Source organism: Dendropsophus ebraccatus, chromosome 4, assembly GCF_027789765.1.
Source record: "Dendropsophus ebraccatus isolate aDenEbr1 chromosome 4, aDenEbr1.pat, whole genome shotgun sequence".
NCBI lineage: Eukaryota > Metazoa > Chordata > Amphibia > Anura > Hylidae > Dendropsophus > Dendropsophus ebraccatus.
In genome coordinates this window covers 24,905,665-24,920,727 of record NC_091457.1, presented here as the reverse complement: position 1 = coordinate 24,920,727, position 15,063 = coordinate 24,905,665, and the positions used below count along the sequence as shown (strand labels likewise).

The 15,063-nt window shown below is 42.4% G+C and overlaps 1 protein-coding gene across 3 annotated transcripts in view; it reads right to left on the bottom strand.

Moving 5' to 3' along the window:
- Nucleotides 1–15,063, bottom strand: part of LOC138787953 (sperm-specific sodium:proton exchanger-like) — a 53,445-nt gene that overhangs the window by 24,602 nt on the left and 13,780 nt on the right. For all 3 annotated transcript variants that reach the window (XM_069965282.1, XM_069965283.1, XM_069965284.1), the window contains exons 11-18: nt 13,595–13,773; nt 12,011–12,151; nt 10,488–10,585; nt 7,510–7,629; nt 6,207–6,402; nt 4,395–4,568; nt 1,558–1,707; nt 108–159 (exon numbers count right to left, since the gene is read on the bottom strand). In XM_069965282.1, coding sequence (XP_069821383.1) covers nt 108–159; nt 1,558–1,707; nt 4,395–4,568; nt 6,207–6,402; nt 7,510–7,629; nt 10,488–10,585; nt 12,011–12,151; nt 13,595–13,773 — 1,110 coding nt within the window. The remainder of the gene's footprint in view (nt 1–107; nt 160–1,557; nt 1,708–4,394; nt 4,569–6,206; nt 6,403–7,509; nt 7,630–10,487; nt 10,586–12,010; nt 12,152–13,594; nt 13,774–15,063) is intronic.

Here is a 15,063-nt window from a genome sequence, read left to right as displayed (position 1 = left end):
GGGGTATCCATAAGACATTTATAGCATACCCTGTGGATATCCCATAAATTCTAGAGGAAAACCTCTTTATGCTATAAGTTGGAAATATTTATATATTTTATATTTACCAAGCTCCTTTAAAGATTGCTGTCTGTTTCTTTCAAGAATAGTATGCAATTTCTGAAAGAAAAAAAAACATTAAAAAAATTTAAATACAAAGAAAATAAATGAAAAAAAAAAAAATCAATACCAAACACAGTATTAATTCTATTGATTTATTCATTATATAAGATGCCATTTTAACACGATCATTAATGTAAATCACTTTCCCAGACATTAATGAATTATTGAAATTTTTTGGGTAGATTTTTATTTTTTATTTTTCCATTTTTATTAATTAACACAGAATTCTATCCCTAAGCGGGAAAAATCAATCAAGCTTAAAACCCATCATTACCAGCTAATATTTATTGTAGGATTATACTTAATTCTAAGTCGGGGTCCCTTTATAGTACTCTGCACTAGGTCCTTAATTGTCAATAAAATGGTAAATTATCTACATCCCCATAAAAACAGAAGAGAAACAACCCGCTCTTCCACCCCCATCCCATCTTGACCCAACCTTAAACTTCACAATTAGAACTTGAGTGTTACTTCCTTCCAGCAAGGACCGGTTTAATCCAGTCCTTCTTTCCAGATCCCACTATCAAACGCCCAAACATCAGTCCACCTTACATACATCCCAAAAAACTACCAAAAAACACACTACATCATACAACTCAGATATGAAGAGAGAAGGCAAGCCAAGCAAAAAAATAAATAAATAAATACAAATAAAAAATCTCCATAAACCCTGTAAAGAAAACTTGTTTGACTGAATTAGCTTTAATCAGCTATTGAATTCACTTTAGATTTGGTGTGCACATTGCTGGCTCTGGTGTACTGTGCCAGGCCCAGTGAATGTGCTAGTGAGTTTAAACATAGAACATCCAGTCTTCCCAAGCTCTGTTACCCACCAAGTGTGAACTGAGCCGTGAGGCATACTGTATAGTGCATGTTTTACCACAGTGTACAAGAGCGGGGACACCTGTCTTTGACTGCAGTCCCTGCTCCTGTATGTGATTGACCTGAAATGTAGCAGAAAAATTTTAATTAAATAATTTGTGCAGTAAATTCAGAGAGGATGTCAGACCCAATTGTTCCCAAAGGGATAAGCCATACTTATTTGGCCATACTGAACGTTCATGTGTATGATAAGGACGGGAGAGATAACTGATTGTTTCAACGACAGGTGTTGCAAGTCTGTTCTACTGGAGACTAGGGATGATTGAACATCAGGATTTTTCAAGTTCATTTGAACTCGAACCATCGGCTTCCCATTCACTTTGAATGAAAAGCCGATAGCTCGAACATGAAAAATCCCGATGTTTGATCATCTCTACTGGAGACAACAATTATCCAATGCTTTATCTGTAATGTTGTAACCCTTGGTATCTGGTTTATTCAGCAACATCATCCACAATGTAATGACGTCCGATATTATTACCCATATTACAATATTATTTTCATATTTCTCACCTTTGTGATGATCTCCTGATCAGAAATCTGCTCTGTTAAGTTCTTCACATCTTCCTCACTGGCTACTAAACCCATTGCTATATCATAACCAAAACTCAACTGCTTATTCAGTTTTCTATTTAAAATGTTCAGCACTGACGGCATTACAATCTGGAGAACAAGGAAAACTTCCTGGTAAGTAATGTGACATGAGACAAATTCCAAAAAACAAAACAAAAAAAAACCCTTGATTTTAGTTTTGGACTTGTTTGTACATTTATAGATTTTCATTCATTTCATCACAGTGTAAGGGCCAGTTCACACAGAGCACAACTGCTGGAATTCCGTGGCGGAATTCTTAGCCACGGAATCCCGCCAGCCTCTGTGTCATACTGGCCGTCTATGGGACATGTCAATTCTTCCCAGCAAAGAGCAGAGGCGCGCGAGCCTCACATAGTCGGCCAGTATGACATGCCACTGAATTCCGCCGGTTTTGCTCCGTGTGAACTGGCTCTAAACCTCTTAGTATTATAAGTGGCAATGTGACCAAGGATTATCATGAAAAGACCAATAATTTTGTGCTAGTGGTTGTCCAAGGAAATGGCACAACCAGCTGTAGAGTAGGCAGAGATGTTATTATGGTGCTCACATGAAATGTGGACCCTCCAGGTTGTTACACATTTGACATTTGGTATGAATCTAAGTGATTTGTCACCATTTACCCCAGTAAGAAGTAGTCTCCATTACCAACAGCTATCTCATCTGAGACAGATAGGTGTCAGAGCAGGACAAGGATCGGGTATGATTAGATACATTTGTAGCCATAAGCTGTGCACATACAATGTCCTTTAGGCTCCCTTCACACATCCGTGGCCAATGGCCCCAAGCAATGTCAAACACAGCACTGCATTTAAAGGGGTTGTCCGGCGATAAAAAATTATTCACAGAATAACACACATTACAAAGTTATACAACTTTGTAATGTATGTTATGTCTGTGAATGGCCCCCTTCCCCGTGTCCCACCACCCCCACCCGTGTACCCGGAAGTGTGGTGCGCTATACATTACCTGTCACGTGCCGACCACGGTCTCCGATCCTCGATCCTCAGCAGTGACGTCTTCTTCGGGAGGCCGTCGGATCTTCCCGAGTGCCGGCCGCCCTCTGCAGCGTCATCCGAAGCTCAGCCGCGATTAGCTGAGCATAACTGTGCTCAGCCAATCGCGGCTGAGCGGCTGATGACGCAGCCACGTCATCAGCTGCTTAGCCGCGATTGGCTGAGCACAGTTATGCTCAGCCAATCGCGGCTGAGCTTCGGATGACGCTGCAGAGGGCGGCCGGCACTCGGGAAGATCCGCCGGCCTCCCGAAGAAGACGTCACTGCTGACGATCGGAGACCGTGGACGACACGAGATGCGGTGAGTATAATGCACCACACTTCCGGGTCTAGCGTGGGTGGGGGGAAACACGGGGAAGGGGGCCATTCACAGACATAACATACATTACAAAGTTGTATAACTTTGTAATGTGTGTTATTCTGTGAATAATTTTTTATCGCCGGACAACCCCTTTAACTGTATGCGCTACTGATTAGGAGTGCTTACAGTTAAAAGGCCAGCATCAGCACCTGGTGGCACTTTCCCAGGTGCTGGCCCAGGCTGCCAGGCGTGCATCCGGAATTCCGATTTCCAAAGTCGTATCTGGAGCTGCCTAGAATTCGGGATGCCCCCATAGACCATAATCCCGGATAATTATAGGACATGTCCTATATTATCATGACCTATTTTCCTGCATGGACACCCTTTAGAAAAAATCCTGAAAGGTGTCCGTGCTCAGTAGAACCCTATGGGTCAGGAGATGTTCCTAACGTGTGAAGGGGGCTGATAATCATGATTAATCGCAGGTGTTAGGACACTGTCCCGGCCTCATGCATTTTTCTACCAGTGTTAGGCTGATGGATATAATACACTAGATTACAATCGTACTGCAGTGTATTATATGCAACCAGGGGATCTTACGAGAAAGTCCCCAAGTGGGACTAATACATTTTATAAATAAGAAAGACTACACACATATGGTATTGCCACATTTCATTCCTACCCAGAAAAGCATTCAGCTTTAGCATGACAGCGTTTAGGTTGTAGTAGCCATACCAGCGAGGGGGCATTCATTGCCCTCCTAACCCCACGTTACAACAAGCTTAGGCCTGGGAAGTTCTTCCATTTTAAGAACCTAGATTCTTCTTGTGCTATTGCTCAGTATAACACTTCCTGTGCTATTACGAGAGGATAATACTCACAAAACCCACATCACCAGAAGGCGGTTCCAAAGATGTGATCAGTATGATCATCTGGCATGCTCACATCATATCAATCAAACATAGCAGCTATGGGAATGCGGTGGAACTGGTGATTGTGTCAACATGGATCAATATTAAAAGGGTTATCAGAAAATGAGATTTAAATCAGACATCCCAATATGTGTAACTTACTAATATAGTGTTATATATTATATAGTACTGGTTTCAGCATGCATTTGTGTGATTCACCCTTGATAGGAAGTTGTGTAATTCTTTTGTTTTCAATGTGGTATTGTCTCCACTTCTGACCAGTCCCTATAGCCGACATTACCATCTCCCTGTTTTCACAGATACATATACATCTTTTATTTTTGGTACATTGAGGAAGAATGTGGTGTGTTTACAGCATGCTGCCTTGTGCCAAATGATGCCACAGAAGGAGGAGCAGACAGAAATTGAACACAGCAGGTCCTGATAGTCTGCTAAATTTGCTCTTTATGCATTTTTCAACTCTGTTTATGATATTGACACTATTGTATTATGTATAGAGATATAATCTACCTTAATTAGACGAAGAGCCCGAAGCAAACGCAGAAACCTGAGTGTCTTTAATGATTTGAGTCTCTCTCCCGATATGATGTTGTCCACCAGCATTTCAACAAGTCCCATAATTAGTAGAAAACAGTCAAATACATTCCAGTAATTATGAATGTATGCTCTTCTTAAGGCAAGAACCTAACATAGAACATACACAATTATTACTACAATAATGACTCCTGTATCTTAAAGTAAAAAAAATAAAGGCAAAATTTATAATTAAAGTGTGGGTAGAAGTTAAGGGGAAGATAATAAAGAACCTATTTTAATCAGTCACCGTGCCCTCGCAGTACTGCCTCACCAGACTCCCGGACCCCACCAGATGTAATGCTCTCTTCAAAACTGAGGGTGGGACATAGCCCGGTCAGCCAATCAATGACTACAGCAGTGTCCCGCCCCAGTAACTGACTGGCAGAGCGGGGCATCATTTAGCCGAGTTGTGATGTAGTAGGGGGGAGAGGTGAAGAATCCCAGCGGGGGTACAGGAGAGGGACGCAGCACTGTGAGGGCCCTGATATCTGCAAGTATAGGATCTTTATTATGTTCCCCCCACCCCCTGCCCATATTGAATATTGTTATAAAATTAAATATATTTCAAATCAATTATTAATCCCCCATGTATTTACATTAATTTGAGAACCTGCTACTCTTGGTTACAACCCACTATGGTAGGTCAGGCATGCTCAGTTCAAGTTCAATCTCAAGTGAGTTCTGGCAGTTGGTCTCCACTGAGCCTGCAAGCAAGGAGTGATTGTGGGAAAGTGTGCGCTCTGCTGCATAGCAACAGCAAGGTCACAGTGCAGAGAGGAAACCAGGAAGTAATTAGATCCATGAGGGAGACAAACAGTACAGAGATGTAATTTACTGTACTAAGACAGTTTATCTATCTATCTATCTATCTATCTATCTATCTATCTATCTATCTATCTGTATATATAAAACCCTGGTGTCATGATGTAGTACTAAGTATGGTAGGTTACTACAGTCTTCCAGTGAAAGCAGCAGATCCAACTGAGGCCACCCATTTTTACTTCCATAATTTAAATAAAAATAAAGCTGCAGTGAGATCTTTAAACAGCAGCAGATAACGTGTAAAAAGTAAGGCTGGGTTCACACTGCGCTTTTTGCAGTCCCTTCCAGTCATCAGATTTTTTTTTGCAAAGAACTGATGAAAAACATTAAAAAACAAATGTCTTTGTGTGCATCCTTTTTTATCAGATTTTCCATTAAAAGAAAAATAACGGATCAATTTTTTTAGCCTATACAAAAAAAAAAGTGATCAACCAATTTTTTTTTTTTTTTTATAATGGAAGTCAATGGGAAAATGGATCAAAACAAATGCACCCAAATACATCAGTTTTTTCAACTGTTTTTCATCTTTTTTTGCAACGGATTTGAAAACGGACTGCAAAAAACGCAGCAAGAACAGGAGTTTCAGTTTCTTGTGAGGGATCATGATACGATTCATATTGATTCTGTGGTTGCATCATATAAGGAGTTAATAAGAAAAGACTTCCATGTGTGGAAACCTTATAGTGTAAGAGGCTAAAAATCCTCAACTTGTTATACCGAGGAGACCTCTAGTGGTCTTGAGTATTAAATAAAATAAGCAGTTGTGTATGTTTCTATATTCTCCATAGAGAGATCACTGAGAGATGACTAGGCCAAAGCCAACTAGGATTTGCAGTTATGTTATGGAGCCATCCGAACCTGGTGGGCACCCTAGGTTCCAGTATTGTAAGTGCTAAGTTGTAGTGGTTACCTTAGCCGCCTTACCTTCATTATTGCTTCACAGGAATAGAGCAGAAGGAAACCCACATTTAGTATGTTCAGCTCCACAGCATACATCTCACTCATATGTGGTATAAAGTCAATGACAACTGGGAAAATGTTTACTAATATAGTAACATAGACCACATAGTCAAAGAGATGGTTCAGAACCAGTCGGTAACAGAGTTTAAGATATTTAGATCTGAAAAATAAATGAAGAACACAACTATACACATTGGGTTAAAGCTTGTGGATTGCAACAAAAGTTCATGTTCTATATGGAATAAAAACTGAGGACAAAAGAGACCATGAATATTTAACCAAAATCCTCAAAAAAAAAAAAACAACAGTAAATGTGAATAAACTACAGGCCATTTTGGGGAAAATACAGCAATCACTAAGCTCAAGGAGATCAATGAAATAATTCCAATGAAGTACTCAATCAAGAGTCTCCACTGATGCCCCCAAAAATGTGAATATGCAAAAAAGGAGTCCGTGGAGCCTCGGTTGTGAGTCTCAAAACGCGGGAATAGCCAGATATCCCTAGCCTGTTGCCACGGGGTGCCTTCAGATGGGGAGAGCACCACACCACCCTGATAGGTAGCCCCTTAAGTCCCACTCGGTTGCAAGTATTGGAACATAAATAGGGAAACAACAGGGTGGCCCTTTTTGTGTCAGAGTCTAACTCAAGGTGCGAGTATTGTGATCATGACAAGGGCTTGCCAAGGCAGGCTTCCATCCACAGACAGCCGTTTCAGGGTATTTGCCCCTCATCAGTGTGGAGCAGGATTCTGGCTAGTTGGGGCAATGACAAATCAACCAACAAAACACAGTAATCACTGAGCTCAAGGAGATCAGTGAAAAAATTCCAATGAACTACTCAATCAAGAGTCTCCACTGATGCCCCCAGAAAACTGAGCTCAGTGATTGCTGTGTTTTGTTGCTTGACTTGTCATTACCCCAACTAGCCAGAATCCTGCTCCATACTGATGAGGGGCAAATACCCCGAAACGGCTGTTTGTGGATGGATGCCTGCCTTGGCGAGCCCTTGTCATGCTACAATACTCGCACCTTGAGTTAGACTTTGACACAAAAGGGGCTACCCTGTTGTTTCCCTGTTACAATACTCACAACCGAGTGGGACTTAAGGGGCTACCTAACAGGGTGACACCCCGTGGCAACAGGCTTGGAATATCTGGCTATTCCCGTGTTTTGAGACTTGCAACCGAGGCTCCACTGACTCCTTTTTTGCATATTCACATTTTTGGGAAAATAAATTACAATTTTCACTTAATGCTCACGTACAAACCTTGGAGATTTAACCCTTTCCTCCTGGATGTCATACACCCACTGCTCTATGTGTTTCTTTAAAAAGACAAGAAATCCTTTTGCTTCCCAGAACCTTTTTACTTCATCAATGTCCATAAACCTTAAAAGTAACAAATAAGTTGTTAACTACATGAGTAGAGCTAAATCATGTAGGACATGCCATCAGATGTATATCAGTATTTAAAGGGTTTTACAGGATTAGGCCATGTTCACACAACGTATGTTTTGTATAAATCACAGCCGATGTTGCAATTTACAACAACGACCTTGATTTATACAAATCATGTGTTGTATGTGTATGAATGGAAACCCGGCCGGAGCATATTCACATACTATACACTCCGGCCGGGATTCTAACCGGCTGTGCGAAAAACTGACGTGTCAGTTTTGTGCGGCCGCTATTAATTGAATAGCGGCCGTACAGACATGTCAGTTCACACAATAGAGCGTGCGGCTTCGGTGTGGAACATGCAACCGGTGTTTTACAATGTGTGATCATGGTCCTAAACTGAATGTACATAGTTTTTTTTATACCTTAGACGCTTGGCACCGGCCTGGGGATCCTGGTGGTGCAGTCTTTTTAAAAAAAACATATGCCTGTTTCCTGTGCTCAGCGCCTGTCTTTTCCTGAGCACTGGCCCAGCACTGTGACCATATCCCCTCCCCTCTGTTACACAGCTCCATTGACTCCAATGGAGCCGTGTCACAGAGGGGCGGTGGTGTTGTCACACGGGAGGGGAATTGGTTGTCGGCGGGCCCGCCTCCAGTGCCCGGAGCTAGTCTGGTGCTCGGAACAAAATGGCGCTGAGCACTACTGGGATCCCCACGCCGACGTCTAGCCTAAAAAAAAACCAACGATGTACCGGATGGTACATCCGCTTTAAAAAACAACACCACACCTGATCTGAATGATTTTGAAGTTTCATTTTATTTGCTTCAAAGGAACTGAGCTAAAAAGCAGAACTATAATAGATACATTCCAGAGACAATCCCCAGAAGAAGCCGCTCAGGCGAAACCCAGGACTGGAAAGATGAAAAGGAAGTGCTGTTTTATATTCATTGCCATCTACGGAAACTCTTAAATTTTTTAAAAATGTTTTGATGCAATTAAATCTTGACACTATTACGCTATGTCAGAGATTTTTAGCTTTTTACAACTTTAACAGGTAATTGCACAGTGGGAGCTTGGGTGGACTAGAGGTCCTATTACACAGAGCAATAATGTGCTGAATCAGGCCAATTCGGCAGATTATTGCCTCGTGTTGTAAAGACAATGATCAGCTGATGAAAATGATCATCCACTAATTGTGTTGTTCAATCCTACCTAAAAATCATCAGCCGGCTGGCGTATGTATAATAGTGATGCATATGCAAAAAAAATAAACTTTGTACATACCTGTCAAGGCTCCCTGTGTTCTTCTAGCTTCTGCCCCCTCCCTGCAGCCGCAACTGGAACTTTTGAGCCGGTCTTTGAAGTGACATGCTGATCAGCTAATCACTGGCCAAGACGGGACAATGATCATGGCCAGTGATTGGCTAAGGGCCCTATTCCACCAGACGATTATCGTTCAGATTATCGTTAAATCGTTCGAATCTAAACGATAATCGCTCGGTTGAAATGCAGTTAACGATTAACGCTTTATAAGACCTGGACCTATTTTTATCGTTGCTTGTTCGCAAATCGTTCGCATTGAATAAGACATCGTTCGGTCGTTCGCAATAGATACGAACGCAATAGCGAATAAATAGCGAAGAAAAAACTATCGCAATTACGATCATAAGTAACGATTATCTTTCCATGGAAATGAGTGAACATCTTCAGGTCTTTCGCAATAGCAGTCGTTTGAGATCGTTAATCGTTAACGATTATGCAAACAATAATCGTCCGGTGGAATAGGGCCCTTAGCGGCCTGTCACTGGCTTAGAAGTTCCAGCAGCAGCTGCGTGGAGTGGGCAGAAGCAAAAGAACACCAGGGAGTGTGGACAGGTATGTATAAGGTTTATTATTTTACACTTAAAGGAGAAGTCCGGCGAAAATTTTTATTAAAGTATTTTATTTCCCCCCAAAAGTTATACAAATCATCAATATACACTTATTACGGGAAATGCTTATAAAGTGCTTTTTCCCTGCACTTACTACTGCATCAAGGCTTCACTTCCTGGATAACATGGGGATGTCACTTCCTGGATAAAATGGTGATGTCACGACCCGACTCCCAGAGCTGTGCGGGCTGTGGCTGCTGGAAAGGATGATGGCAGGAGGACACTGAGCATCCCTCTGCCATCATCCTCTCCAGCAGCCATAGCCCGCACAGCTCTGGGAGTCCAAGAAGTATGGCTAGAAAGACTTAGGGCCCTAGTAGACGGGAGGATTATCGTGCGAAAATAAATTTGTAATATTGTTCGAATTTAAACAATAATCTTTCTGTGTGTGTGCAGGCAACAATCGAAAAATTGTTTGCGTCCTTTAGTGTATGTACCTTTGTATACAAACGATTGTAACTAAATACTATCGTTCTGTGTATTGTGGTGAACGATTTCAGGTCATTCCCAAAAGCTCTTGGGGAAAATTTATCAAACATGGTATTAAGTGAAACTGGCTCAGTTGCCCCTAGCAACCAATCAGATTCCACCGTTCATTTTCCAGAGAGTCTGTGAGAAATAAAAGGTGGAATCTGATTGGTTGCTAGGGGCAACTGAGCCAGTTTCACTTTACACCATGTTTGATAAATCTCCCCCCTTGTTTTTTTTTTTGCAATTGTTTATCTGACAAATCATTGAAGCCAAAGCCAGGAACAGACTATAAACAGAGAACAGGTCATAAAGGAAAGACTGAGATTTCTGCTCTTTTCAAATCCATTCCTGGCTTTGGCTTCAAGAATCTGTCAGATAAATCTGTCTGTGTAATAGGGCCTTTAGGACCCTTAAGGCTGTCTGTGTAACAGTCCTTTGTCTTACTTTCCAGTGCTGTCGACAAGACTTTCTGCCGCACTCACTAAAGTCTTTGTAGCTTCTCGGTTAAGCATTCCTCTATTATATTGCTTGAAGAAGCTTGTCTTAAAGGAAAAGAAAACAAAGTGACAATATTAACTTTGTCTTTCAGCTCAAACCCTATAGGCAGGGGTGTAGCAAGGATTCATGGGGCCCCGTAGTAAAAAACTGCATGGGGCCCCATGAATCCTGTATGACACCCACCCCGGACAACCTCTCAACCTCTGGCAATGCATCACAAAGAAGAGGAGGAAACCAGAGCAGGGGCATTGGGGGGGGGGCAATTAGAACTGGGGCAGCTGGGGGTAATTGGGGCAATAGAGGGTGACTGAGGCAGACTGGGGTCAGCTGGGGGTGACTAGGGGCAGCTGGAGGTGACTAGGGCAGCTTGGGTTGACTGGGAGCAGCTGCGTTTGACTGGGGGCAACTGGGGTTTACTTGGGCCAGCTGGGGGTGAAGTAGGGAGGCATACACCCAGTATATCCTCCTAGGCACACATGCTCTACTCCTGCTTGCTTGCACGGGGAGGTCCCCAGTTGAGTGGGTGTTCAGATCGTGCTGTTACACTAAGACCATTAGTACCATGGAGGCAGGCCCCGCAGGGCTCTACCGAGCAGCTGTGTGGCCTGCCACTGTGGTTGCCACACCACTGCCTATAAGGTATGTTCACACTTAGCAAATTCGGCTGAATTCTGTGGCTAAGAGAATCCCGCCTGCCTCAGTTTTAAACGACGTATGTATGGGAGGGCTTGTGCACCTCCGCTCTCCGCTCAAAGAATTGACATGTCAATTCTTTGAACGGAGAGGAGAGGCATGCGAGCCCTGCAATGAAGACGTTGTTTGATACTAAGACAGGCAGGATTCTCTCAGCCACAGAATTCAGCCGAATTTGCTCAGTGTGAACATACCCATAGTCACTATACCTACAGTATGCACAAGCCTGCAAACCAGTGTAGAGAATTAGTTAAAAGACTTAACTGTAGAGCTGGAGCCACATGCCGGCCAACTGTATAATGGACAGCAGGGACAGAGCTTGTTCACACTGAGCAAAACTGGCGGAATTTCAAGCAGAGCCCGCGCCGCAGGCGCCACTTGAAGTTGCACCTGTCTTGTGCGCCTCTGTTCTCCGCCCAAAGAATAGACATCAGCAGAGAGCAGAGGCGTGCGAGAAATCCTATTGAAGCAATAGGTCAGGCGGAATTTTAAGTGGCGTGCATGACGTGGGCTCTGCTTGAAATTCCGCCACTTTTGTTCAGTATGAACAGGTTCTTATATAGGATATTTTAAGTTATTATTATATACTTTTTACTATATTTGATATTATCTGTTGTCTAAGGTCATGGAGAGGTAAATGTGTACACCTCTAGTGGTATATAGTGGTAGGAGTGGATGTCAGTGGTTCATTCCAGCTTGTCCCATTGCTCTCCAGCATTATAGTTCTTTACATGCAGAAACTATAAATCAAGAAATGTGTAGAAGGATATAAGAACCATTTGTGCCTTCAGGATTCTCAATCGCGCCTCTTCAAGCATTTCCTCCAGTTCTCTTTGTGATGGACTTGAAGGGATTTCTTTCTGGCAGTCTGGACAGGTTGCTGTTGTGAAGTGGGGAAGCAGATCCTCAAGGCATGACTATAAGGAGAAATAATAGGAAAGTTCAGGAGGTGGGCTGGGTTGACACCAATGAAGGTTGCAATGCTTAAAGGGAATTTATGGGATTATTTTATTGATGACCTATCCTCTAAATTACTGGGGATCCAACAACCAGAACCCTGACAATCATACATAGTGAATGGAGCCAGAAACAGACAACTCTGCACCCTGTGTGGGTGCAGCAGCTGTGGCAAATAGCTGAGTATCCTCAAAATACTTTAATACAGATTTAGGCTATGTTCACACAACGTAAAAGTTTTTTGTACGAGTGAACAGACCGCATGTTCTTTTATGGGATCCCGTCCGGAGCGTATACACATAGTATACGCTCCGGCCAGGATCCCTCATGGCGCCGCAAAGAACTGACATCAGTGAATAGCGGCCGTAGAAATACATGTCAGTGCGCACTATGGAGCGAGTGGCTCCGGCCGCATGCTTCATAGTGTGCTGTGGTGAGTTCTGATGGGGGCGCGCGCTGATGCGCCCGCATCAGAACTCTGCGGGCTGAGAGATCATCCGGCCGGTACTGGAGGGCAGTGATGATCTTGGGGCAGCAGAGAGCACTGTGTAAGACTGGAAAGAATACATCACTTCCTGTAGAACATACAGCAGCTGATAAGTACTGGAAGTGATTTTTAGTAGTATAAGTAATTTACAAATAACTGTACACAGTAACTTTCTGACCCGAGTTGATTTGAAAACAGTTTAAAGAGTACCCCTTTGAAGTGTCATTGTAATTTTTTTTCCTACAGAAATCAATAGTCCAGGCGATTTTAAGAAACTTTGTAATTGGGTTTATTAGGCAAATATGCCATTATCTGCATTTAAAAAGACTTTCACCAGGTCCCCCCCTCCCCTCTCTCTCATTCACTGCTCATTATCAGGAAATCTCGACTCTTATACATCAGTCGAGCCCTGTGTAACCTGGAGAGTGGAGGGGGGAGGAGGGAGATTAGTCGGCAGCAGAGAGCAGAGAACAAAGTATTACACAGCAGGACCTGTGTGAAAGCCGGTATTCAGAGGTCAGAGAGGTCAGTGCTGACTTCAGAGGAGATAGCTGTATGTAGCTGTAAATTAACTCTTTGTTGTCCTGTTTTGGTGCCTCATCTCCCTCCACCCCTCCCCTCTCCATAGAGAACCATAAAGACAAGGGGAAGAGATTCAAACTGCTTTTTCAAGATAAAAATGCATTTTCCGGCTAATAAACCCAATTACAAAGTTTCATAAAATCGCCTGTACTATTGATTTCTGAAAAAAAAAAAAATTTAAACGACAGTGACACTTTAAGGATTACAATATTATTTATGAGTGTAAAGTTGTGTCATATACTTGAATTCCGTGTATTTCCTAAATCATTTGTAACTATCCCCACAGTCCCTTTACTGGTTTAGAGGATTTCCCTATCTCTGCCCCAGTACTCACATTAGATCGCTTTTCATAAGGGTCTTTGATGTCAGTCGCACTTGCAACCACATTCCACTTGGCATCCGCTAAAAACCGGTCCATTTTTAACATAGATAGGGTGATGTCTACATTTTCCTGGATGCGGCGTACTGCCCCATACATAGCCATACGTTTTGGTACAGAAATATCATGCAGACCTACAACAAGATCATAGACAAGACTGAAAATGAGCGGTCTGATTCCATAGCAGCCCAGTACAGACATGGCCGTGTCTATAAAAACTTTCAGATATAAAATATTCAGATAGTCACAAATATCTTAAAAATCCTTTTACAGCTTCTGCCCAACCGCTTAGCAATAATGGGCTTATAAAGTCAATGACGCAACACAAATCTAAAAAAAAAATACTCCTTAGAGGTAAACACCATTAAGATTGATTCAAGGGTAAATTACATTATCCCCAGCCGAGTCACCACTGACATCACACGGCTGAAAACTGTGCCCAGCACTGCAAACTGCAAATTATCTCCACAAAAAGTGTTAGATTTTATTACTTCTAGTCCGGTCTTTTCTCCCAAATTTAGCTACAGTATATGAGATGCCATCCTGAACCTCCACTCAAGACTGTACTTAGTACATAGACAGTGCTCACACCAAACATGGTTCAATGCGGGCTCAGTCTTCTCAGTCTTCTCTTACAGATTCAGTTCGAATGTTAGTTGCTCTACAAAGCAAATAGAGACCCAATGTTTAGGAAATCTATACTAATAGGTTTGGGTGGGACTCCCCTTTAACATATATATATATATATATATATATATATATATATATATATATATATATATATAATAGAATGACACCAGTAAACTAGTGGGGGTGTTAATAGTACTCATGTAAAAATCCCCCAGATAGGTCTTTATTAAAAATTTTGCTTAGTTTCTCTTCTGCTGCCTCTGCAGCTTGCTATGTGAACATTGCCTCTCTTGTTTCCTGACCTCTTTCTATATAATACAGTCACAGGGGGCATTTATTCTTGTGCCCCTGGCAAATACCATGAAGAAGGCATTGATTCTTAGCTTCTCTGTGGCGTACTTCAGCCCTAACCCCCGCTTCCCTCATGGTTGGATAGGGGAGGGGTGCAGCCAGACAGAGAGGAGATGTGACCTCCCCCAGCTCCTGATTTTCTATGATTTATGACTGTTAGTGGCTCAGGAGACGGTGGAGATTTCTGCGCCCCGCTTTGCAACAGGTGCAGATACCTCTAAGTAGCGGCTAAATGGTAGATAATTTCTAATGATGACTACTTATAAAGTTGCTTCATGTTGTATTTAGGAAACGAACAAGAAAAAAAAAATCAGTGCAAAGGTGTCGTTTTTACAGATATCCCCATAAATCTTAGTTTCAGATGGAAGAAAGAGGGACAACAACCTGCAGTGCTCACATCTTTTCTTCCTTTTCTTCCAGGGGTTTCAGATTCCCCCATAACA